At 42.7% G+C, this 25,961-nt stretch overlaps 1 protein-coding gene across 2 annotated transcripts in view; it reads right to left on the minus strand.

The window, feature by feature from the left end:
- Window positions 1-1,360: 1,360 nt before the first annotated feature.
- Window positions 1,361-25,961, minus strand: part of ANO6 (anoctamin 6) — a 187,826-nt gene continuing 163,225 nt past the window's right edge. For both annotated transcript variants that reach the window (XM_028144209.2, XM_008140584.3), the window contains 7 exons: window positions 24,932-25,101; window positions 24,666-24,763; window positions 20,585-20,715; window positions 14,590-14,795; window positions 10,623-10,825; window positions 9,266-9,371; window positions 1,361-4,428 (listed from right to left, as the gene is read on the minus strand). In XM_028144209.2, coding sequence (XP_028000010.2) covers window positions 4,222-4,428; window positions 9,266-9,371; window positions 10,623-10,825; window positions 14,590-14,795; window positions 20,585-20,715; window positions 24,666-24,763; window positions 24,932-25,101 — 1,121 coding nt within the window. In that variant the 3' untranslated portion in view covers window positions 1,361-4,221. The remainder of the gene's footprint in view (window positions 4,429-9,265; window positions 9,372-10,622; window positions 10,826-14,589; window positions 14,796-20,584; window positions 20,716-24,665; window positions 24,764-24,931; window positions 25,102-25,961) is intronic.

Raw genomic sequence — 25,961 nt, forward strand, 5'->3', positions numbered from 1 at the left:
TACGCTGGACAAAGGAATGATTCATGTCCCAGGTAGGGTAAGATTTCATCACGATACTCACAACGGCACACAATTTAAGTCTTACAAATTCTTTATTTGGGGAATTTTCCATTTAACATTTTCAGACCCCAGTTGGCAATAAAAAAAAAAGTTGATGGAAAGTAAAACTGTGGATAAGGGGGAACTACTGTATTTAAGATCTCACCATTCCCCCCACTCAAATGAAAAGGGGGGGGGGGGTACTGTGCTTAAGAAATGAACTTCTAGTTGCCCTCTGCCGGACTTATAACGTTATTCTTCCCTTCAAGCATTATTAGTACCAGTCCCAAAGGTGTTATTTAGGAATCAGAAAAAGCTTCTTCCTGTTTGTTCAGTTATGGCCTATATTTGACTTAGTTTGATTGGAAGTCTAATGAAAATTAAGCTGGTCAAAAAAAAAAAAAAATCAAAGGATTAAGTGAGTTAAAATCTGGATTTTATATTGTCCAGAGGCAGAAATAGAAACAGGAAACGCAGGATTAAAAAACAAAAAACAAACAAAAAAAGATTGATTTTTGTAATGAGATTAACTTTTATGTCCTATATTCTCCATAATTTCCCCTTTCTGCACCCAGGGCCATTTTACATTCAAACAGAACCTACTGAGACTCATAGACACTTGCCCTCCGTGGGCGACATTGCCCCTACCAACATGGTTTAGTGATCAGAAGCTGTCGGTATGCATTTAGAGCAAGCACCTCCTCCTCCCGCCAGTGCAGGTGAGAGGTGGGCTGGTTTGCAGCTCCCACTTGGTCTCCAGGCTTGGTGCCCTGTGCAGGGTTCCAACCCAACAACTGTATGCAGTAGCCTTGCCTGAATCTCCACCCACAATTTATCCCAGAAAAACCATGCTTCAAAGTAAGTGCAGGCTGTGAAAAAATATAATTTTAGATATCTCTATATATAAAAGCCAAGCGACTAGAATGACAGAACAATTGGAACAACTGGAATGGCCAGTCGCTATGACACACACTGCAGTGGCCAACTGGCTTGATCAGGCCCGATTGGCCCCCTGCAACTTCCTGCGGCCCCTCCCTGCAGCCAGCCTGCCCCTGATCTGCCCCTGCCCCTGATCAGGGGTGGGGCTGGCCAGCAGACCTCCCGCAGCCCTGCCCCCCGGGCCGGCCCAGCCCAGCCCTAATCGGCCCCCATTGAGGCAGGCTGGCCGGACCCCACCCATGCACAAATTTGTGCACCAGGTCTGTAGTAATCTATACAAAAGTGCACATTTGTTATCTGAGTCATAATTGGTACGCAGCAGGTATATTTGCTCTTTTTTAAAAAACATTAAGACAATTAAATGAGTAGACCACAGTACTGTTTTTACAATAATTTTATTAAAATTCTCATAATTATAAAAGAATATTAAAATGCACAGAAATCACAAAACATTACAAACTTTACATCTTATGCCACGGTGTATGAAGAGCATTATGAATATTTCAGTTCTACTTTAGTTAAGCTACTCATACAGTTTAATTTTTTAAACATCTTAAAATATAATACAAACATGACAAATGTTATAAGAAGTGTTTCAATAACAGAGCACATTCTGCCCCCCTATTGTGAATTCTTGTTTTCTGAAATTCAAGATGTGTGCGCAATTCAAAGGGAAGACTTCGGTGACAGTTTATAAGATGGCCTTGTTTAGTTTTCCAACACAAATGGTAGCTTTCCCCTTCTCTCAATTGACATAACTAAAACATGGGAGGGATAGTTAAAGAAAACTCCCCTGAGTATTTTGGTCAAATGCTTCGCTCTATTAAAATTCACAGGCATTACAAAAGGGTAGGACATGAACATTTCTCTAGTGGTTAACGCTGGGCAGCTCTAGGGCTGGATTTCCCCCTTCACCGGCCCACTGCCACACCCACTCATCTCCCCAGGGGCGCCGCCTCTGCGCACGCTCAGACCCAGCCATGATGGCTGCAGACAGAGCCCCACCTTTTTCTTCACCACTGACAAGCCAGCACTCGACTTCCATTACCAGTGCTGGTGTCCTGGGTGACCCTGGGCGCCCGCTACAACGGAGCTGCCTGGGAAATGTTGGCAGTGTCATGTGTCACATCCGCTGCCTTAAAAGGTGTAGAGGTTTTGTGCCCTCCTGTCCACGGAAGCATATTTTAGACCAATTAGACAATGTATGCAAGATGGCTTATGAAAACATAAATGCTTAATTCTTTTAACGTTTTTATATACGAGGAGATAAGGCAAGAGCATTTCCTTTCCATGCTTCCATCCACAACGAGTAACTGCCACATCCAACACGAGGAGAGAGTCACACAGTTCAGGGAGGAGAAGAGGTAATCCGAGAGGATGCGCACCACCTCCAGGGGCAGTATCGCAGGGGAGTGGGGACAGGAGCAGTGGCACTAGGCGGTGTGGGATGAGAACGCTTCCCCCGGGAAGAAATTCCTTTCTCACTCCCGGTGCATCGGCCCCTCATGGCCACGTTCTGATCACATCAGCAGCCTTATCCCGACCGTTGGTGAAATGCTGTCCCTGGTCCATTGGGACAATTCAAAAGTCCAGAGACTGCTTTGAGGAGTCCTATGGAAATACTGCTTTTTTTTTTTTAAACATTCATGGCAGGTACTTAGAATTGTGACCTGGAGTTCGACTACCCTATGGGAACAAGCCTCTAAACACTGAAACACGGTTCCTTTCCCTTTGCTGCTGGGACCCGAGCAGCTTGGCTCCCGTGGCACCTGGGCGTTCAGCAGCACCCCAGTGGGTGGCGGCCCATCTAGCAAGGACCCGGCGCTAGCCGCCTTCTCCCGCACCCACTGCTCCCGATACCAGTCAGTGGTGAGGAGTGCGGGCTCCGTATCTTCTCGAGTTCCCCGGCGGGCCTAGCACCTGAAAGGCAGTAAAGCGCTGAAAAGACTGCTCAGCTGAACACATCGCGGGCAAGACGGGCACGGTGCAGGCGTTCAGCAGGAAGTGACCTCCGGCTGAGGGCAGGGTTTGTGACCGAACCATTTTCTTTTCAGAGCCTACATGCCCGACTGGCCTTAAGGAGGCTGGACGTACAAACCAAACCCAGAGTCTTTTCTGGGTTGGGAATAACCTGGGTTTACTCCTGTCTTCCTCCTTCCCCACAAATGCCCCCCTGGTGCAAATATGCAATTACAAACAAGTTACTGAGTTGGGAACAGGAGAATGGAGGGTGCAGGGAGCTACCTAGGGCAGAGGCTTTGGTATGCGGATCCCATGGACACAGGATCCCATGGAATCCTTGCCGAAAGGTGCTCCCCACACAGGGACACAGTGTGGCTCACCGTCAGGGCACTTGGTGTTCTGGTAACCACACTCAGCATCATGTCACAGTGGCTGTGCAGGGGGTGCCATTCGCGATGGCGCTTGTGATCTGTAATACTGTGCGCCCTGTAGCTAGTGGATAAAGGGCAACTGTGGGAAATTGATGGGCTTATCTTTTCCAGACCATTACGTTGATAGAAATGTATTTTTAATTCCTTGATTTGTTTTTCCAAGAAACTACACATCTTTAGAAGAGGTAATTTTAATTCCTTGATCTCCCCCCCGCCCCAAGAAACTATACATCTTTAGGAAAGGTAAATTAATTATCCTGATCAATAGGAATGAAATTCTATTTGAATCTGGAACTTTCCCCACTGTTGTCATCTTACTCCCTTTGAGCTGCAATTGATTAGGCACAGAACATTCTGGGATGGCTCCTGGGAGATAAGAGGCGTCGCTGTGGGTTAGCACGAACACGCTGCAGAACCTCGCTACCTTCCTTCCGGTGCATGAAGCGCATTCTGTGAGATGGACAGATCGCCACCATGAAGACTGAAACTATTTCCTGTTCACTGAGGTTTCCTTGTCTGTAGGCCTGTGATAATTCGCCTAAATGTCAGGAATCCTTGAGTCTATTTGCCACTTCATACAGCGTTCAGGCGGAACTCTTGAGTCGGCGGTTTTCAGTCACGCAGAAGCTGGCGTGTCTCGTCTCTAAGGATGGCACTGTGAGGGGAAGGTGACTGGCACAGGTCTGGCAAAGTGAAGCGGCGACACACTCCCTAAAAACAATCAAACAGAGGAAAACCCCAGTCCATCCTGCTTGCAGAAGGGGCGCTTTTTAAGCATTTTCATCAGAGGTTCATAGTCTTTTTTTGACAGAGCAAAATTCTTTAAAGTGCTTCTCAGAACATAAAGCTCTCATTCTAATTTGGGTCGTAAATGGTTATCTGCTGCTCCCATTATGGTCTCAGCTATGACCCCCATACTTTTGGTCATGTCTTTGAGGTGATTCTCATGAAGAAGCTTTTGGGTTAGGTATTTTTCTCTCTTGATCTTGCTCTTCGTGCTTTTCGATACGTCTGGAATTGCGTATGACAGGAAGAATTTCACAGAGTAGATGACATGCTGAAGGAGAGAAAAAGAAACAAGTCAGCCACAAAGACATAGAGGGAAACGGTCCTCTCATTTACTTTTGCTGGTCACTATGGCAGGGCATCTGGACAAGAGGGTGGGCACTGCACAGGTGCGTCCAGGCTGTGCCTAGGCGCTCCATGTTGTTACTTATGCCAGGAGTACTATTTGATAGAAAAGAACAGATCTAGTATCTACAACACTCACCACAACACTGATAATTCTGTGCATTTCTAGGGTGTGTGCCTTTTCTATCTGGTTCCCAAGCCTCTTCCCCAAAAGTAAACTATATATTTTTTTTTTACTTAAAAAAAGTTTAACAAAATATGTATACATCCCAAAATAATATATTGTTGGGCCATAATTTGTTAGCAAGAATGAAGTGGGATGGCCCCTCACAGTAACTAGTATACTCATGATATTGTATACAGTGTTTTTAAATTGCTCTAAATGTTAGTTTTGCTGGGTAGAGTAATGTTGGTTGTAGGTCCTTGCTTTTCATCACTTTGAATATTTCATGCCATCTCTGTGGCCTGCAAAGTTTCTTTTGGAAAATCAGCTGACAGTCTTATGGCAGCTTTCTTCTGGGTAACTAACTGCTTATCTCTTGCTGCTTTTAAGATACTCTCTTTGTCTTTAACCTTTGTCATTTTAATGATGTGTCTTGGTGTTGGCCTCTTTGGGTTCACCTCAATGGGGACTCTCTGTGCTGGATAGGTACGTCCAGAAAATTCAAGATGAGAATGCTTAAAAAGCATCCCTATTTCCTTCGCCAAGCTAGGGAAGTTTTCTGTCATTATTGCTTCAAATAAGTTTTCAATTTCTTGCTCACTTTCTCTCTCTCTCTCTCCTTCTGGTACCCCCATGATGTGAATGTTGGCATGCTTGATGTTGTCTTAGAGGCTCTTTAAACTATCCTCATTTTTTTGGGGGGGGACATTCTTTTTGCTGTTCTGATTGGGTGTTTTCTGCAACCTTATCTTCCAAACTGCTGATTCAATCCTTGCTTTATGTAATCTACTTTTGATTCCCTATAATACAGTGGTTTCCAACATGGGGCACATGACCCACAAGGAGGGGGCAATTTGATTTTTGAGGGGGGCAATTCGAGAATGAGCTATTAACAGTGCATTTTTTGCATTTCTTAAGGTTCTAGGGGCCTCATATACAGTATATAAGTATACACTGTGACATACTTATGCATTTCAGTTCCTTATGTTTTGAAACTTTGCTATTTTTTCATATCACTTCATATTATTATTATTATTTTTTTACAATTTCTTAGTGATTTCTTCCTCAGTACTTCAACTGTCCTTTTGTTCTTCTTTTTTTTTTTCTCTTTCATGGATGCCATATTCTTTGGAAGCTTGTTTAGACCAAATTAATGGCCTTTTAGGCTTCTTCCACATGAATAGGAGTTCACTTTTTGAATAAGAATTATATGTCACTGGGGGGAAGGGGCATCAGGATTTTAGAGATGCTTAGGTGGGGCATGGCAAAGAAAAAAAAAAGGGTTGGGAACCACTGCTCTTAATATATTCTTCATTTCTGTGTGTGTTTTTTGTTTGTTTGTTTTTTTTTTGTGTGTGTGGTTTCTATGTCCTCTTTTATGCATTTGAAGTTCTAAGTTCCTTGAGCATCCTTGTAAACATTGTTTTGAACTCTATATCACATAGAATGCCTGCCTCCATTTCATTTAGTTATATTTCTGGAGATTTCTCCTGTTCTTTTATTTGGGGCATGTTCTTTGTCTCCTCATTTTGGTCGACTCCTTGTGTTTCTATGTTTTAGGTAGAGCTGTTACATCTCAGGGTCTTGGAAGAGTGGCCTTAGGTAGTTGCTCTTCTGTGGGGTCCAGTGGCAAAGTCTCCCTTGTCACCTGACCCAGGTGCTCCAGGTGTGTTCCTTGTGGGGTTGTGTGTACCCTCCTGTTGTATTTGAGCCTTGATTGCTGTTTGGAGGGACTAACCCTCAGGCTAATTGGTTGTAAGGACTGGTTGTGACTACAGTGGAGGAGCTGTTGTGTGTGGGCTGATCCTCCGTACCAGGATTTGCTTTTGTGGGGTTCTGGTGCGTGCTGAGTCTGCCATTTGTGGAGGTGATTGGGTGGTGCTCTGGTGTGGTCTGAAGCTGCCCACAGGGTATGTTGCTTCTGAGGGATTTTGGGGGGTGCAGGCCAAGGTCAGCTGCTGCCTGTGCCCTGCCTGAGGCTACCTGGTATGAGCTATAAAGTGATCTGTTGATGGTTGCCACTTGTTCTGGGCTTGGAGGTGTCTGGGAGAGGCTAAGCCCTGAACTGAAGCCTTGTGCCCCTAGTGCTATTTTTAGGGTCTCTTAGCAAGAGGTGCGGGGCACACTGAGGCCAGATGTTGCTTGTTTGGGGTCTGTGAAACTTTGAGAGATTTTAGAAAAGTCTGCAGCATAAACCCAGACAGGCTTTTTGTATGGGAAAGCCACTGAACTCGGCTTGGGGGACCAGAAAATTGGGTGGGGCGAGGGCTCAGGGAATCAATCACCAGGGCAGGGAGAACTGTATTAGCCAGGTTGCAGGAAACTTAGGTATAGCATCAGTCTGCACCTGAGGGAGAGCACTCAGCAAAGGAACAATGCTTCTGTTTACACTTCTATCTAGGAGAAAGCTGCCCTCTAGCTCTTGCCTTTGATGCTAGACAATTCAGTTCCTCCAGGTATATCCCTGATTCATTTTGAGCTCCTGTCCCAGCACTGGATCTCAAAGCAAGTGAATCCAAATAAGTCTATGCACTGGATCTTTAAGAGAAATGCCTGGGACCCCAGCAGCCCTACATCTCACTCAGCCACCAATCTCTGCTGATTTTCAAAGCCAGAATTTATGGGGACTTCTCTTCCGGGCACTGGAACCCCCGGCAGGGGAGCTGGAACTCTTCACTCCTCCAGGGAGGATTTCGGCTCCTCCTATCAGTGTTGTCGCTGTTTCTTCTTAATATCCTTAGTGATAGAATTTCTGTTCAGCTGGGCTTCAGGTGGTCCTCAGTGATGGCTGTTCTGTAGTTTAGTTGTAATTCTGAAGTGGTCATGGAGGAGGCAACTACAGCATTTACCTAAGCCACCAGGTTGACTGGAAGCCTGTTTGATCTTGGATTGTAAGCTCATCTTGATTATTTCAATTTGAGAAAAACCTGGGGTCTAAATTGAGGACACTTTTTCTAGAGAAGATACACATTTCTTGAATCTAAGAGCCGCAAGGTCTGCTCTTCCACCTGCTTCTGACCACAGTCGTGGTCTCCTTGAGATTTTCGATGGAAACACTGATAATTGCATTGGTTCTCAGAGCATTCCTGAACTTCAGTTCAGGGGTACTCGCTGCTCAGTACTTTTATTTTAGCCCCGTCACCTTTTTTTCTTTCCTCTTGTAGATTCTCCTCCCTTCTTGTGAGCTCAAAAGCAAAGGAAACTATGTTTTAAGATGATTCTAAATGTTTTGTAGTGAGATGGCCCCTCATAGTAACTAGTATACCATGAGATCAAAAGTAGAAGTCTAAACACTTTGGTAATGACATACTTGAATATAAACTAGTAACTCTTGCTGTATACCAGATATAGTACTTCTAGAACCCACCTATTATGATGAGCTAATGATGAATTATTTTCTTCTTCTATTAGTATTTGGTAACTATTAAAAAATACTAGAAAAATGATCAAAGCCAGGTACCCAATCCCACTTCATTCTTGCTAACAAATTATGGTTTTGTTCAGAGCAAACCAAATACCTCCTGTTTCAGCATTCTCTGCTGTGAGGAGGAATCCTTTGCTATAAATCTAGCCAATGAGATGTACATGGAAGAAGTCTGCCCTGGGGAGTTCTGGCAAAGTATTTTCTTTCCTGACAAAAAGGAACAGATATGGCTAGCATCGTCCTTCTCCTTCTTCTGACCGAGGACATACACATGTTATCTGGAATTGCAGCCATCATACTGCAACCATAAAGTGGCAATGAATGAGAGAAAACCTAGAAAATCAGAGACATGCTCCTTGTATCAGTGAGCTGGTATTGATTCAGGAGCAATCACCTAGTTCCAGTGAAGTTTATGTGAGAAAAATCAACCCTTATTTGTTTAAGCCACTACAGATGGACTTTCTGTTTCTTGCAGCTAAATGTAACCCTAACTGACCACAGCAAGCAATTTCTGAGGCTCTGGAATTTGGTGGTAGCTATTCACCCAGTGTAAAAAGTAAAGTTGATCATTTTCAAATGTATAGCTGCCTTAATCATTTTTCAGAGCTGGTTCACTTTAAGAATATAAAAATATTATAAGAAGGAATTTTATGAAAATTAATATATATAATAATACAAGTAAAACTAATAGATATAATAATACAAGTAAAACTATTACAGCAATAAGTTTCTCAAGGGCAGAGATCACATCTTATTCATTTTGAATAAGCCCCTTCTCAGCCTAACATGTAGCTCAGTGCCCCAACCCCTACCAAAGACTCTCCATACAGAATTGAAAAGAATTGAATCCTCTTAGCACACAACATGCTTTTAATTTTGCACTCGGATGTCGAGTGTGACTCGACACGGTTAGCATTAGAATAAAGGAATCGAGAAAAAAGCAAGCGAGTGCAAAGGGTTAACTTTTAAAGCAGATAAGCAACTTCATTTAATTAATGTGAGCTTTATGGGTATTCTCAGGTCAAATTTGATTAATACATGTCCTAAAATAATTGTTAGAAAGAGATAAGAATGTATTGTACATTTTAAGTCAGAGTCAGCAACACTTAAAGCTGATAAAAGGTATGCAAATATATTGCCGTATAAATTATTTCAAAGTCTGTCTGCTTCTCCTACCTCCATGACAATGATGAAAGCCAGCTTGGCGGCGATCACATGCCAATAGTAGATGTTGTGTTTATACTCTTGAGGATGTCCAGGAGGGTAACGGAAATCACGATACCTGCAAACACAGAGGAGGCAGATCAGGAGGTCATTCTTTTTGATCAAATGCTGTGAACAAAGGGCCCATTTAGGAAGAGGTTATATTTAAAACAACGCTTTTATAAAGTTGGACATCATATAAATATTCTCCAAGAGTTCAGTTTGGTAACAAAACCCTGAAATACTCTTCCAGTGATATAGGAAAATGATGGTATCGACAGATCCCATCTTTGTAAAAAGAGAACAAAGGTGTTGTACATTTCTCCCCTAGTATTTTATCCTTGCTTTCTTAAGACTATATAACTAAAAGAATTGAGTGTATTTTCTGAAATATATTTATAAATTTATTTATATAATGGTGCCATCGGGGTTCACTCAGCTATGGGGTTCTCCCCCGCTATTGAGAGTACTGTCTGCTTGTTATAAGTTTCTTGCTCATTTCCTTGTGGTCAGATGTCATGTGCTACTGCTGATAGTGTCTCTCCCTCAGGTAGCAAACCTCTAATTTTCTTCCTGTAACCTATTAGACCTAGAAGAGTTTGATTACTCTCTGGAATTATATAAAGCAGATTCAATGTGGAATTCTGAAGAAGCTCTACTATGTGTAAATTTGAAACATTTATTTGAGGCTTATTTCTGGTTTCTTGGTTATGTTGTTGAGAATCTGAACTGAAGAAGGCTTTGAGTAGAACTAAATACATTTTAAATCCTCCTTTAGGTTTAAGTCACTGATTGGAAAAAAAAAGATTACTCAATGACCTGTAGTCAACAGACTTTATCAAGGGGTAATTTAGTTCACGTATACTGTCCACAGTTGATCCCACAACCATTAAAATAAAGGCAGAGCACTTTGGGATACCTTTAGAGAATATTGCTGGTTAGGTGGAGGTATTTGCATTTCTTGTCTTTGCATTTCTTTGTTAAATGAGAGAGCTAGTTTGTCATCATTCAATGTTGTCAGGTTGTGCTTAATAGCACATTAGTCATGACAAATGAATTACCTTGCTTTTTGGAACTCTTAAGTTTCTTCTTTCTAAAATATAAGGCTTTTCTTCAGGATCAGTCTCCCTGTAATCATTTGAAATTCTCACCTTTAAACCTTGCTTTATGATTGGAAACTCTAACCCTAGTCTGTATTAACTTTTACGTATTAAAAGAAAGCTAGGAAAAGATATCTCTAGCTATTTTATTTAAATTATACCAAATAGAATTGCCTTACAATAAAAGTCGTAAGATGAAATGCATTTTTAAACACATAAGCAAAACTTGCCTGCATGTGGTGTAGTTACCAAGCCCAGTGTATGGATTTCCCTTGCTTCTGTTTTTGAAGTCCGCAATGTTGAAGATGGAGAGAGTATTGTTGATGTATCCCTCCATCGTGTAGTCTGTATGGTCTCCATAGGGTGGGACAGAAAAGGACCAGTAATACACCAGGCGGGGGATCATGTCTGATGTGAAAGCAATAATCATGGCCTGTGTTGGGAGGGAAACGAGAGGGGGCATTAATGTAGAGCCCTTTTAGGTATGGTTAACAAAGATGCTAGAATTACATTTTTATCAGTTGATTGTTTTTAAAATTAAAGATTCAGAAACCTTAATTCTTTCCTAACTATATAACAAGTGGGTATAGAGAGTTAATATCCTAAAATCTTTGAGCAGTTGCTTTAAAGTAGAATAGTTCCTTTCCTTTTGGTCTTCAATTCTAAAAAATTTCCAGAAATCTTACCTACAGTTCAAAAACAAGTTGCCTGAGATGTTTCTTAAGTACAGTAAGAATAATTGTGGATTCTGATATTGTGGATAAATCAAGAGCCGCTTGCACATATAATGTATGTGAATTTTTCCCCCCCAAATTAGAATATAACAAAATTCAATCAACCTTGGAGCTCTATTCAATATATTTTAAACCTTTTATGATTTAGATGAGAAGGTGTAATACTGAGCTCAATATTCTAAAAATAATTTGGCTCTATATAATTCTTTTGTAGTGTAAATAATTAATACAAAACTGATTTTAAAATAGGAATGTAAGCTGCATAAAATACATTTTCCTTGATCTAAATTAATGGCCTTTAAATTCATACTTTTACTCTATAGTATCTAGACTTGTTCAGACAAGTCAGTCTATAATCTGATTTTAAACTGTCAGTATATACTTATGGAAGTTGCTTCATTAGAGAGCAACTATTTTTAAATTAATGTTATTAAAATGTAGAAAAAAACAAAAAACACACAAAAAACCCCACTTATTTTGGGTTGTTCCATTCACATAGTCAAGCAATGATGTCTGTTTTGTTAGATATAGTATCTAAGCCTCTAAACTTCCAAAATATTAAGTGGATATAAAGTTGTGAACATTATAAATTATTCCAGACTAAAGGAATAAGTATGGGTCAAAGTTAAATGTGGGTCTAAACTAGGCGGCTAGGCAGACGTCTACTCAGAAGGAAAGCTACTATGAATTACATGAATTTTCTCCAGAAGTTTTTAATTTGGGCTTTAAGCTTTCCAATGTGTAAAACTGGTTTGAAGGAAGGAGAAAGAATATTTTAATCCAAATTCTATGTGACTAAACAAAGCTCACTGATTTGGGCATTTACTGAAGCAGAAGAACAGTCATGTTTTTGGCACGCTATGATTTTTAAGAGTATTCATAGGAACATATGCTTTAGATACAATGAGACCACAAGTCAACAAACAAGATCTCAGGCAAACTAGGAAACCAAATAAGGGGCATTTGTATTGCAAAATTTCCCCCAAAGTGAAATATTTCTGTGTGTGGTGGTGGTGGTGTTATAAGGCAAGAACATTTTTGTTATTTTACTCAACTATAGCTTTTTAGAGAATCACCTGCAGATGTGCTTTAAGGAGCTACAAAAATTCCGACAAGGAAGTTAATTCTATTATCTTCAGACAAGATACTTTCTCCTCCTGAATTGAGCTGCTTTGAGACACGCTGCAATAGTACAAATAAATGCAGTGCTTCATTTCACATGCTGTTCCTAACACAATTCTCCCTTTATGTAAAAATAAATTAAAATTGGTCTTCAATAGCAGATGCTCTGGCACAATACAACAATGTCAATTCAGCTTATTTATTGAGCGAGCAGCTTTAAAATGAATGACTGTATACCAAACTCCTGCGTCATGTCCATTTTCATCCCTGCTAGCTATTCTCTTCTTCCTACAGTTAAAAGTTCCCCTCTTTTGGAAAGCTAGCCTTTCTTGTGCATGTTAGACTGGGGAGGCAAGCATTAGGTAGCCGAGGTGATAATATACATGTGCAAGAAACGACGCCTACTTGGGTAAGAACCAGCAGCACCATGAGCATGCACGCGTGTGCCTGTGTGTGCACACACTCGTACATACACAGAGGGAACACAGCCAGTACTCCATCTGCGCTGATGGAGTAGAGCCAGGCTGGGGATACTAGGACAGGTGCCTGATACAATCAAACCAGACACTTGAGGAACAGGGAGTATGACTCAATTGAATTTTCTGGTTAGCTGAAGGTCAAACAAAAACGCTTTTGGTTTCAAACCTTGTTGCTGAAAATGTTGCTAAAGCACACAAGTCCGCGTTCCCGCCCCGCTTAGTGCCGTGCAGCGTATTGAACATGACAGATTCATTCTCTTATGACTGTGGCACTGGCAGCCTCACTGTCATATTTCCGAACGTCGGTCTGCATTTCGCAGCGCTGTGGATGTGGAAGGTGTGGGCTCTCTGGGGGAATGGACACTTGTAGAACCTATTAGTTGCTTTTGCGTGTGTGGTTTGCAACTTTCTCCAAAAAGGAGGGATGACATGCAATTCAGATAAATTGAGGGTTCTGGGGGTGACAGCTGGATTCCAGAGAGCTATAACTAAGCATGGTCCAGACAGTAGCACATTGTTAAATTCTTGTGCCTCTAGCTTAGACACCTGTCCAAGTCTCCACGGAGTCACTGTGAATGATGAAGAGGATAAACAGCGGCAACTAACATTCCAGGAGGCCCAAGCCCTGCTGAGCATTCCACGCATTAACTCACTGAATTCCCTAACCGCCCTTCGTGGCATATGATATTCTTAAAGTGTGTGATCGGGAATTAGTATTCAATTTACAAATGATGAAACGAGCTCTGAGTGTTAAGGCCTGGCCCAAGGTGGTGCGGCTGGGATGCTGCAGAGCTGGGAGCTGGAGCTCGGGTCTGACCCCAGAGCCTGCAGTGCTCGGTCACCCTCCCCATCCAGGAGCCTGGCCCACAGGCACTGCCGAATTCAGTTCTGAGTCTGTAAGTGCTTGTGGGAAAAGGCTAGGGACTCAGGGCAAATGTGGCTTGATTAATAAATTAAAAACGGGATATCATGTTGCTGGGGATTGCAACCTGGGAGTGAACTTGGCTGTGAAATAAGGGAAGAAATAGCCTGGTTGTAATAATACTTCTGGGGCAGAAGGTCCCCTGATAAGCTGGCATGGGAATTGGTCTGCCTGAGAGCTTCCTGTTGGCTTGTTGGGAAAAAGAGAGAGAGAGAGAGAGATTGTTCAGACAGGTGCATAATCAACACAGGTTGTAAACAACTGAATTCTGTTCCCTTACAGCTGGGATACACGCAGGGTATGAGGCAGCTTAGCTAATAACCAGAGAATGGCTCGCAGTGACTAAGGGGTGGGGTGGGGAGGAGAGATGGGACCTGCCTCCTTAAAGAACCTGTCCTAGGAGACAAGGAAGGTGACACTGATTGGGAATGCAGGAAGTGTTTATATTTCACCACCAAATAGTTAATATTTTACATTGATAAATAGGAATAGATGGTAAACCATGGTGGAATGATAGCCGTTATTTTAGGGTCCGTACATTTAAATGGATAGATTTTTATCTCCATTATAAAAGCACTTTTGGATAATTCCTTTTACAGTCACGTGAGGATTAAAAGTCAGTGTTTGTTATTACTATTACCATGTTTCTAGGGAATAAAAACTTTAGCACATGTGCAACAATAAATATAATGATTAGCCTTCTTAGCAACTGCCTCAGTAAGAGATCTTGACTTTGTAAGTCATGAGTCATAATTACAAATAAAATACATTAAAAATATGAACAATTATAACTATTACAACTATGTTGTTGATATGGATGACAGTCTTGACATCTTTCTCCCATTTTAAGAAATACCAAACATCTGATTCCTCAGGTAGCGATGCTAATGCATTTTTGGCCTTTTCAACGACTTGACCCCGTGACCTCGGTTTTACTCACGTTGGTCACCACAGCCAGAATTGCGATTCCTTGCATGATGGGCTGCCACGCTCCGATGTCCTGGGCTTTTTCTGGCACCATGCGGCGGTACTGGGTAGTCATTTTCCACGCGTCCACTCTTATTTCCAATATATTGTTCACCAGAGCCAACAGAGGGGCCAGTGGAAAAGAGGCCACAAATAAGGTGACAAAGCCAAACTGAATAACTGTCAATGAAATGGACACACATCATGGATGGTGGAGGGATGGAAAGACAACGGCCAACAACAAACTAACCCCCAAAGAGAACAGACATTTGTGGCACTAATAATATTCAACAGTGAAGTAATTAAAACACAAATACGAGATCTCTAAGGCAAAAGATGAATTATAGCCTGTTTCTTTCACATTTATATACTTAATAGGAATAATATATTTAAACATCTTTAATCAACCAAAGTTATTTGCTGGTAAATGAACCTGGGACACTCTAAGCATATTATTCATTCTCAATGTTGACATAATAGAACGTTGGAGGATGACTTGTGAGTTAGGATTGGAAAACAAAACAAAACTGTGGCACTATCTAACAAGCTAAAAAGAAGTAAGACATGCACCTTTGGGAAGACTCTGCTTAGAGAACGGTGGAGGAAATATGCTGAAAACAGGCAAATGAGAAAGCTCCCCTGAGTCTGTCAGAGAAGTTGAGGTATTACCACACATCACAGAAATGTACGTGACAAACGGGTCTTAAGGTAAAATATAATCCTTCTTGAGGAAGTTTTATCTTGAAGTTGTCGCAGTTGATGTGGTCACCGTAAGTCAAGATACAAGTGGTGACTTAGAAGTTCTCCTCTTGCCTGTAATTTATGTGGCGTACACTATATATACTCTACGATATTATGTTCCGTTTTAGACTCTTTCCTCCTAACTGGCAGGCTTATAAAGTAAACTAGTGCAGCATGCAAGTAAGACTGTGGAGGAGGGGAGAATGTCAGCCCTTTTAGGGCTACCGCTTAGACCAGGGCCAGGCTGTGGAGGGTTGCTGGGCAGGAGCAGCGGGCAGTGGCTGCTGGTCTCAGAGGCAGGGTGTGGTACAGACAGGTGTGGACATGTTCAGGGAAATCAGATAAGGACTGGAGTTGGTGATGTCATCGAGTCAGCAGCACAGCATCAAGCAGTGATGTCAATGTTTGTGTCTATGACTCATCCAACCCTAAATGAACTCAACTACCTACAGGTGTGAACTGGCAAGTGCGTGTCCTAACGAAGGGACCACTCACAGCTGCCAGACCTCCTGATTCAAGGGAAGTCAGAACTTCGGATTAGATTTCCATAAGCTCAGCTAAAAACCAAAAAAGGAAAAGATACCATTTATAATGACAACAAAAGTACAGATGATTTAGAAATAAATTAGTGGGAAATGTTAAGACTCTTACAATGACTTTAAAAAATAAGGTAAAACAAATAATGATGAATGAATAAATGATGCGCAGACTCAACTTAGGGGACATATCATTTGGGGGCATATAATTTTTTTCTCTAAAATATAATTTAGCATTTGAATGCAAATTTAGTTAATAATCCCAAATGAATAAAAAAAGCTGAAAAGTGATGCTGAAATTTTTAAAGAAATATACACAAATAAAACAATAGGAGAAATGTGTGAACTGACAGTATTAGGGACATCCTGAAAAACAACAAAACGAGACTAGCTCTACGAGATATTAATGCATATTACAGTGCTATGATAATTGAAACAGTTTATAACAGGTGCACTAGTAGATAGTATGAATTATACAGAATAGATGCAGATATTCATGGGATTTTAATGTATTATAAATATGAAACTTCAAATCAGTAGATTCGAGCATGGAGCAGTTAGCTCCACACTGAAAAAAGTGGCATAGAGTCCTCACTTTTGACACCAAAATCAATTCCAGATGGTATAGTCTGTTCTGATATTCAAGTGAGAATAACTTTTGAAAGCAAGCAAGAAAGAGAAAGTAACAACCTATTAATTCAATTCAGCAAGGCAAAAACACCCATCGGGAAAACAAAGATAACCCTCGCCTGGCACTTCTTCATGACCTACATGCTAATACTTTCCACGCTTTCTTCACCACTTTAAAGTCAAGTTTCTTGAAGTATGTACACTGAGTCTTTCACCACCCCTCGCTGCCCCTGCCGCAGCCCTCACCCCTGCACCGAGACTCCTGCTGCATCTGCCCGCAGCTGCATGTTCCAAAGCCACTCACATTTCAGTCCTTAGTGATGCGACTACTAGGCTGATTTTGATATGGCCAAACATTTCCCTCTCTGTGGCATGTGTTTCCTCTGCGTTACTGTTTTCCTTAAATTTTGAAAAGCCATGGGGTATGTGTGTGTGTACATATACATATACACTGAGTGACCAGATTATTATGATTTCTGAACGCATAATAGTCTGGCCACTCAGTGTGTGTGTGTATATATGTGTGTGTATGTGTGTGTATGTGTGTGTGTGTGTGTGTGTGTATGTAGAGGCCTGGTGCATGAATTCGTGCATGGGTGGGGTGGGGTCTGGCCAGGGGGAGGGGACATGGGCGGTTGGCCGGCCTGACTGCTGGTCAAACTCCTGGTCGAGGGGACAATTTGCATATTAGCCTTTTATTATATAGGATATACACTGAGTGGCCAGATGTTCAGAGATCATAATAATCTGGCCACTCAGTGTATATAAAACAATAAATAAAAATATTTATACACACACATTCTTTTAAAAGGCTACCTAGCTATAGTGCTTTTTCCATTTTGGAAAGCTCATCCACCAAGACAAGGAAACATCAATGCAGGTGGTGGCTGGAAACAGAGCAGAGGTGAGGAAGTGGGGGAGACAGGTCTGCGTCCTAGAGAATGGGGTGGGGGTGCTGTAGACCTGGAGCAAGAGGAGAGGAAGGGGGTGGTGCAAGGAGCAGGTGAAGACAGCTGACATTAATTACAGTAAATTAAATGGAGAAATTAACACATTGTTTTAATCAATTTTTTGAAATTAGGGATGGAGGAAGGTGAGGTCAAACAGGGCCCATGTCATCACTTCACTGCATTCCATTATGGCTCGTGCCCACTGGGAAGGCCACGCTCTGGAGACACTGGTGCCTGTGCTGTGTCATGCTCTATGTACGAAATGCTAGCTTACGGCCTCCGGACTACAGACTGACAGACCATTTCTCTTATGTCCCATGCCCAAGATTTCAGAAGTCACAATCATACACTCAGGGAGGCAATTTTGGTTAACACCCCAGGTTACTCTAATAATCTCAAAGGATAGTGGGGAATTCGCTAAATAAAAGAAATTTCACTCAAAAAGTGCCCCCTACCCTCTCGTCAGCCAGTGTGGCTCAGTGGTTGAATATCAACCTATGAACCAGGAGGTCACAGTTTGATTCCCAGTTGGGGCACCTGTCTGGGTTGTGGACTGGATCCTCAGTTGCGGGGGAACAGGAGGCAGCCGATCAATGATTCTTATCAATGATGTTTCCATCTCTCCCTCTCTGAAATAAAAATGTATTTTTTTAAAAAAGCCCTCTGCCCCCTCCCCAAAACCTATGCCGTACAGAACTTGGTGGGGGTGGCTGGGGCAATCTTAATGTAAATTCCACTCACAGTGGGATGTGTGTGTGTTGAAACTCCAAGCTCAGGTCACCTAAATGACTATGAGGACTAGGGCCAGGCGCTGGTGTTCCAGCCGCGACTGAAAGAAGCAGAGGCCTTGCAGCTCCCTCCTTCGGGAGCAGGCTGGCGGGGAGAGGCATTCGCACAGCCACTACTCCACCCAGGGGTCAAGCTAAGGCCTGAGAAAAGGGCAGCTAGTGTGTGTGGAAAGTGGAGGGTCGCTGCGGGGGCCGGGCAGGAATCCCTCAGACAGAACAGAAGGCAGGTGTTTCAGGCCGGCGCAGGGGTGGAGGCTCCCGGGTTGTTTGTCGGAAGGTGTTTCCCTTCATAACCGAACAGGCAGATGGTGGTATCGTCATGACACGGGAAACAGGAAGCAAGGAGAAACCGTGTGGTGATGAGACCACCACCAAAGGCGCTCTCCTTAGAAAAACAAAAATAATTCAAAAGGCACTTAGGAATTCTATCACCCACAAAATGATCGATTGCACTCTGGAGTTAAAGACGGAATAACGGACTGCCTACTCTTATAAACTGATTAATTTTTCTAATTCATTAGGTATTGTTTAGATAGTAGGAAAACAATTTAATAAATCTAAAAAAACTGTCTATAATAGTCGTTATTTCATCTTTTCTTATACGGTAGGGTGAGGCCAAATTATTTAGTTGGAAATTATTTTAATGAGAGTAGGAAATCCTAAAGGTCATATCAACTTCTCCCAAAGCCACAACCCTGTAACGTTTCCTCTCAATGTTACTGGTTTGACTAATCAACTCCAGGAAAATAACTCTTTTTTTTTCCAACTTTTATTGGTGCTAAAATAGCAAATGACATTCTGCCCCAGAAAGCTGTTATTAATGCTGATAATGGCTCCCCATGAAATATTTATAATTATGACTCATTTTAGAACAACAGGTAAGTGTCTTGAAAGTCCTTTTGGAAATAAACGGAATAAATATAGCTTCTGCATTATGTATGGCAGCTACACCCTTAATTGAACCTGGTCACAAAACACAACAGAAGCAAATAGGAAATTCAAATCAGACTCCAGGCTGCACAGCGTTGCTGACTGTAGAAGCTCCAAGATGAACCTTTCACTCACTGAAGGAAGCAGCTGTGTTTCCATGGATAACATGTATTTTTACAAGCAATTATTTTATATATAGAATGAGATTTAATAAAAGCCGCCCTCTCTCCCTGCTGACTTGTAAACAGGAGCCACAAAGGGTGTGTGCAAACACACAGACTCCTTTGCATAAATGCAAGGTCTGTCACCCACAATGTTGTGCCTCCTGTTCTATTCTCCTAAGCTTAAGAAACTGTAATTCATTGCAATGGTTAGCTGAAAGGGCACAGATACACAACATACACATTGTTAGCCTTCTGACAGATATAAGCGTGCCATGCATAATAGAAAAGATGTTGGAAATCTATTTTGAGGTGCATCCATTTAAAGGCAACTGAGAGCTCAAAATCCAGTTCAACTGAAGAGAAACAGAGCCGAAGCAAACACTCCACAAATGGACAAAGGCCATCAAGGAGGAGGAGGCCTGTGCTAAATCTTAATTCCAGACCAGCCAAGTGGTTCTGAATTCAAGCCAGTGGTGAGTCATGAGGTCATTCAAGGAACCAGGCAGAAACCACCGGCCAGAAGGAATAGATATGCTGCAAGAGGCAGGTGTGAAAGCAGGCGGGGGGACCCTGTATCACCTCCGGGACAAGCAGCAACACGCCCCCGCCCGGCTTTCTGCACAGCCTCGCTTACTGGACTCGGAAGTGTATCGGCCAACAGCTGTGCCCGTGTGGACTCCAGCCGAGCCGAATCACACCTAATAGTGGTTTCAAGTTCACTCTCAGACTACATGGTTAGAATGCTCCAAGAACTAATGGTGAAGATGAACCTCAGTGACTACTCCATTTCATCGGTAATACATCTTTAACTCTGTACAACAAAGATACACACAGTCACCTTATGTGAAAGCCTGATTATATAAAACTATATAATCAGGCTTTCAAATGGAGGAAAACATATCCCATTTTAATATGCTAGATCAGTGATCGGCAAACTCATTAGTCAACAGAGCCAAATATCAACAGTTACAACGATTGAAATTTCTTTTGAGAGCCAAATTTTTTAACTTAAACTTCTTCTAATGCCACTTCTTCAAAATAGACTTGCCCAGGCCGTGGTATTTCGTGGAAGAGCCACACTCAAGCGGCCAAAGAGCCGCATGTGGCTCTAGAGCCGCAGTTTGCCGACCACGGTGCTAGATCATTATTTGGCTTGATAACCATGACTTTTGGGATCCAAAACATGCTCCATTATAACTTACATCATCTAAAATATCACTTGTGACTTACTCATTTCAAGATACTCGTAAAATAATCCCAGTCTTCCCATGAGTTGCAGATGGTAGTCCTGTTCCCATCGCGGGGTTATCTTTTCTGAACCCGAAACTGTGCGGTAGCGTCCAATTAGATTCTTGACCCAGCTGCCAAAAGGACCAAATGATAAGTCAGACTATTACCAGACCAGGTCACAACAGTCTTCAGTGGTATCTCAAGCTGAATGCATCATCTTCCCAATAAATACATCTTGTGCTTTGACTGTGTACCTCGGTGTATCAGCATGGTGACTGCTACATTTTCTCTTAGCTCCTTTCATATGGGCAGTTCAGTTAAAAGATGTTTTCCCTCTTTTGATTAACTTTCTTTTTTTTTCCTTCTCATTTCTATGTTGTTACACAAAATTGTCTTTCCCGAGAAAAACAAAGACATAGATTGTGAGCTGGTGATAAGTGCTGTGGAGAAAAAGTGTTTGCATTTGTGGTAGGGAGTGGGGTGGTGGCAGGTTGGTTTATTAAAGGTAACATTTGAAAAGAGATATTAAGAAGGTAAAAGGGTGTCACTGAGCAGCGGTTAGAGCATTGGTCTGCACCCAGAAGGTTCTTGGGTTTGATTCCTGGTTAAGGGCATGTACAGGTTCGATCTCTGGCCCTGGTCAGGGCGTGTGCAGAAGACAACCAATCTATGTCTCTCACATCGATGTTCCTTTCTCTCTCTCCCTCTCCCTCGTTTCCACTAAAAAAAAAAAAAAAAAAAAATATATCAATGGAAAAAAATATTCTTGGGTGAGGATTAACAACAACAAAAGAGAAGGCAAAGGAGCAAGCAGGGGAGATAAAGAGACCATTGTGAGGATTTGGGTGATTTTTACTCTGAGGGAACTGGGGAGCCACTGAGGGACACGGAGAAAAGTGACATAGTTTGAGATTGGATAAAACAGCTCTAAGATCCTATGCTAAGCTGGACAGATCAAGGACCAGAGACACGACAAACTTCCTGGAAGTCATCGTGCAGAGCGAGGAGGAGACGGCCGTGGGTGGCCCAGTGATCTGCCCATTGCTGCACACTGTCCCCGCACAGCTGTCTGCTGTCCTTCTTCGATGTTGTGTGTTTTTCTCTTCCTCAGAGCCTGGTGGCCCAGGTAAATGCTCCCCTTTTTAAGGCAATTTGTCCTGAAAAGAAATCGGAGTTGGCAGCGACCTGAGGGTGCACCTGCAGCTGAGAGAACCGTTGTCCCCTAAAGCAGCGGGGCTTGTGGTTTCCTCGCGGCGTTCATCAGAGGAGGAGCCACAACAGCAAACTTCAAATGCAGACACCAACATCTGACTGAGCCTCGGCTGAAGGAACACCATGTTCACAGGGATTTCACATTCGGACAGTGAGAAGGCTTCCCACTAAGTGAAGGCAGCTTGTTTATATTGCATGTGCATGCACACACGTGGGTACACACACACACACACACGCACACACACACACACACGGTAAGATATGACTAGCTCACCATGCTGCGTTTCCCACTGCTACTGATCTCAGCATTAACTCCGCACTGACCGTTCCCTGAGGTTTACTAAGGGAGATTTCTCTACAACAAACGTGCCCCTGGCTTCACGATCCTCCCCCACTGCTGTCTCTTCTATGACATTAGGGACAAAGCAGGAGGCTGTGGAAGGTGGGGGGGATGTGGACGCAGACACCCCTTGAATCTGAATCCACACTTCACGGCTTAGTCACTATGTACCTTTGGTCAAGTTCAAATCAAATGGCGTGATAAACCCTACACTGCCCAGGGTTGCTGACAGGATTGAATGATTCAAAACAGGTAAAGCATTTAGCACACTTCCTAACACCTCAAAGCCCACCACACAGGATTCGTTTTTGACCCACCCAGGCCTAAGTGATTTAGAACTTGGCTTGGGGACGCAGCGCTGTCTGGATCGGCGGCTCTCACTCCAGCCCTTACGAGAACAACACAACGCTAGTTGCTAGTGCTACTTCCGAGGCTCCAACCCAAAGCTCTGAAATCCGTCAAGTCTGGGAATCCGTGGTTTTACAGGCGTCTTGTGACGCAGGTGGCACCAGGGACCACACGTGTCCATCACCCCTGCTGACCCCAAACTCGAGATTACTGGTTTTGACTGGCTTCTGTTTTGCTCTGCCTCACACTTCCAGCCTCAGCCTCTTGCTGAATCCTCTCCGGCGCCCAGAGAGGCAGGTCTTTTACTACTGGGATTCCAAATCCATCACAGATTGGATTCTGTCCTGGCATGACTGACTCATCTGGCGCTTCCCTTGGGTACTTACTGTCCTGCCTTCCCTCACCCAGAACTAGTCACGTCAGAGGTCACAGTCTCTCTGAAGAGCTTTCCTTCCTGAGCTACAGACGCTAAGCCTCCTGTTCAGTCTTCCTGCATGAGCCACTCATCCATGGAAGGAAATCTTGGGCTGTAGTCCGTCCATCATCGCCCCTGGTCTTTTGGGTTATCTACTGGGTCATGATTCTAGTGCAGGGACATCCGTCTTGACTGCACGTGAGACTCGCCTAGAGCAATTTTAAAAAATACAGACACCAGACACTTCTTCCCCTGGCCAAGGCTGCACGCTTCCTCCCTCCAGCAGGGGTTACTAAATAATTTTCCTAGGAATTTACCGGGCCTATTAGCATAACAGCATCGTAATAAGTTGCCTTCTACAAAGCCTTTATTAGGTGTAGAGCACAGTGTGAAGTATTTTGTACCTCATTTTCTCTTTGATCTTCGTTATTACATTTAATCCACATACGGCAGAAAATCACCATTTGTGTTTTGAATGTTCTATAGGATTCCCACTCGCTAACTTTGAACACAAGCACCCGTTACTCCCTGAAGCTATTTCATGCCTGAGTTTGTACTGTTCCTGAATTTAAAAAGCAATGAGGGATACCTGTACTCAGGCTTCTCTTATTGTAGGTCTCTGGTTCCCCCTCTAGCCAATGCACATAAAATATCTCTTCTCAAGGGAACAGTTCACTTTTCTTGTAACTAGTCCATACCCATTGAGGAAAGTACAGAAAACATGAAGAAAATTACAGCCATCCATTATCTAAACTTTGACCAAAGGATGACGCTGTTGGCATTTTGTATATTTAACTTTAATTATTTTCCTTAACATTTTATCATAAAAATCTCTCCAGAGTGAGTTGCTTAATGCGGAAATTGCACCGGACTTTCGTTAAGTATGTCGGGAATAGAATTCCCAGGGATGCCTCAACATTAAGTGAGGCCAGGAAGGCCGAGGAGCTCTGAGCTCGTTGTCCTGAGTCCAACAAACAATTCTATTAACTTACTAATTCTATTAAGTTATTAACGTTATGGATTTCAGGCATATGAGTCACTCATTCGCTCAGTGGGTGCCGAGTGCCTATTAAACACCAGGTGCTGATGAGACCCGCCGGAACCTCGGGCAGAGTGCTGGGTGTGCTGCTTCTCTTACTCCAAGAGTCCTAGCCAAGGGCCCAAGTGGGCTGGGGGGGGGGGGGGGGGGAGGAGAGAAAGAGGTACATTTACGGTGGAATCCATTTCACTAGGACACATTTCAATAGTGTGAAAAGAGCCACTGACTTAAAAGGCTTTTCTCTCCCTTCCGACCTACTTTTGGGATGGGGGTAGCACTGGGTAGCAAGAGTAACTAACATATCTTTAGTATATTAGAATTTTGTATGAAAGAGTTGGAAGGACACTCACATCTATACACCGAGAAGAAGCAGTGACGAGAAGAGCCTGAGTCACTCTCTAACTTGGCTAACACTTAGCATTCCCAGTTTTCAAACAGGAAAAAAGATGATTCAAAACACACTGTTTTAGATCAGGAGAAGAAATATCGGAAGGCAAACTTCAGGTGCCTATGATTTGTAGCCACGGGCTTACGGGAAATGAAGGTGTAAACACAGACACGTTTACACTGTTGGTTGGACCATCTTGTCCGGAGACATTTAATAAGCACCGAGTCTACGCTACCTTAGCGGTAGGCAGGCAGTTACGTGGACACGTAGGCAAAAGACTCGGCTGGGCGGGCTGTTATCCCCTGTCCCACATCCCGGATTACACGACGCGATACTCACGGAAGTAACACCTCTTGTATGTTATTCCAGATTGCCTTTCCTCCCATGATTATTATCAGCTGCGTTGTCAGTTCAAGGAGACAGCCACCTGGGTCACACTGGAATATGAAAAAGAATCTCATTTAGAAATCAGATGGCTCTAACACGAAACAGAATCATTCATTTTAATTTTTCCGATCTTCTCTTTAGGCTGAAAAAAAAATCTAAGCATGTACAATGAAGAAACTGTCTTCAATTGTTGAGAGAATACAATTCTGCATTCATACCTCTTCATTCCTGTATTTTCCCAGCCAGTACACCGGATCTCCAGGATAACCTACAAATTTGCCCTTGAAGAAGGCGATGTAGAAGCACGAGGAGTAGTAGTTGACAAACTGGAATAAGAACATCTTCATGGTTAGGCTGTTCTCATAATCAGTCTGGGTCCGTGGGAGTTCTGGAGTTAACCAAAGAAAAGTTAAGTTTTAAAAACTGTGAACAGCGATGAGACCCTAATCAAAGACACAGACATAGGAGTTAAAATGTTTTAAAAATACAATTCACACTGTTTCCATTTAAGCTTTTTTGAACTCCTTAATACAGCTGTGTTAAGTCAAGTTTACACATTGTTATAAGAGCTTCTCCCCCATAAATATATCCCACAAGGCAAAAAAATATTCAACTGTTCCTTAAAATGTACAAGCACAATGTTATCAAATGGGCAAGAATGATATTCTCTCATCTTTTTTAGGGTAGGTGTTGAAGAAAACCAACAAAACAAGGGAAACTTGCTAGAAGCATTTGGGGAAGACAAACCAGGTCCCCCTCCTAGTTTAGAATTTAGATTGGGCTGATCGCTCTCAGAACATGACCACTGAGCAGACACATGCAGCGACTGGGAATCACTTAACTTTGGTCACAAAGCAGCTGCCTGGGATATAAGCCAGAGAGGAGAATCACTTATTGCAAAAGCGAGAGCTGATGAGAATGGAGCTGTATTAATGCGAACAGAATGGGGGAAGACATGTAACAGCATGATCGCTTGTCCTCTCAGCAACAGAGGCGCGTATTTGCCACTGGAACCATGACCCTGCTCCACTTATTTGCAATAAAGAGACTATTTACTTTCAACAATAGGGCACATGATGTAATGTAATTGCAAATATTATCCAGCACTGATCTGTTTATACAAAGCTCGGACATTATAATGATTGTCTCTGCTTTGTCCCTTTTACTAATGCCAAGCTGTAGATAATTTCATTGCCCATCCAGGCCAGAGAAAATATGTTTACACTTGAAATTTCCGAGACTGGAATT

This window comes from Eptesicus fuscus, chromosome 7, assembly GCF_027574615.1.
Source record: "Eptesicus fuscus isolate TK198812 chromosome 7, DD_ASM_mEF_20220401, whole genome shotgun sequence".
Lineage (NCBI taxonomy): Eukaryota > Metazoa > Chordata > Mammalia > Chiroptera > Vespertilionidae > Eptesicus > Eptesicus fuscus.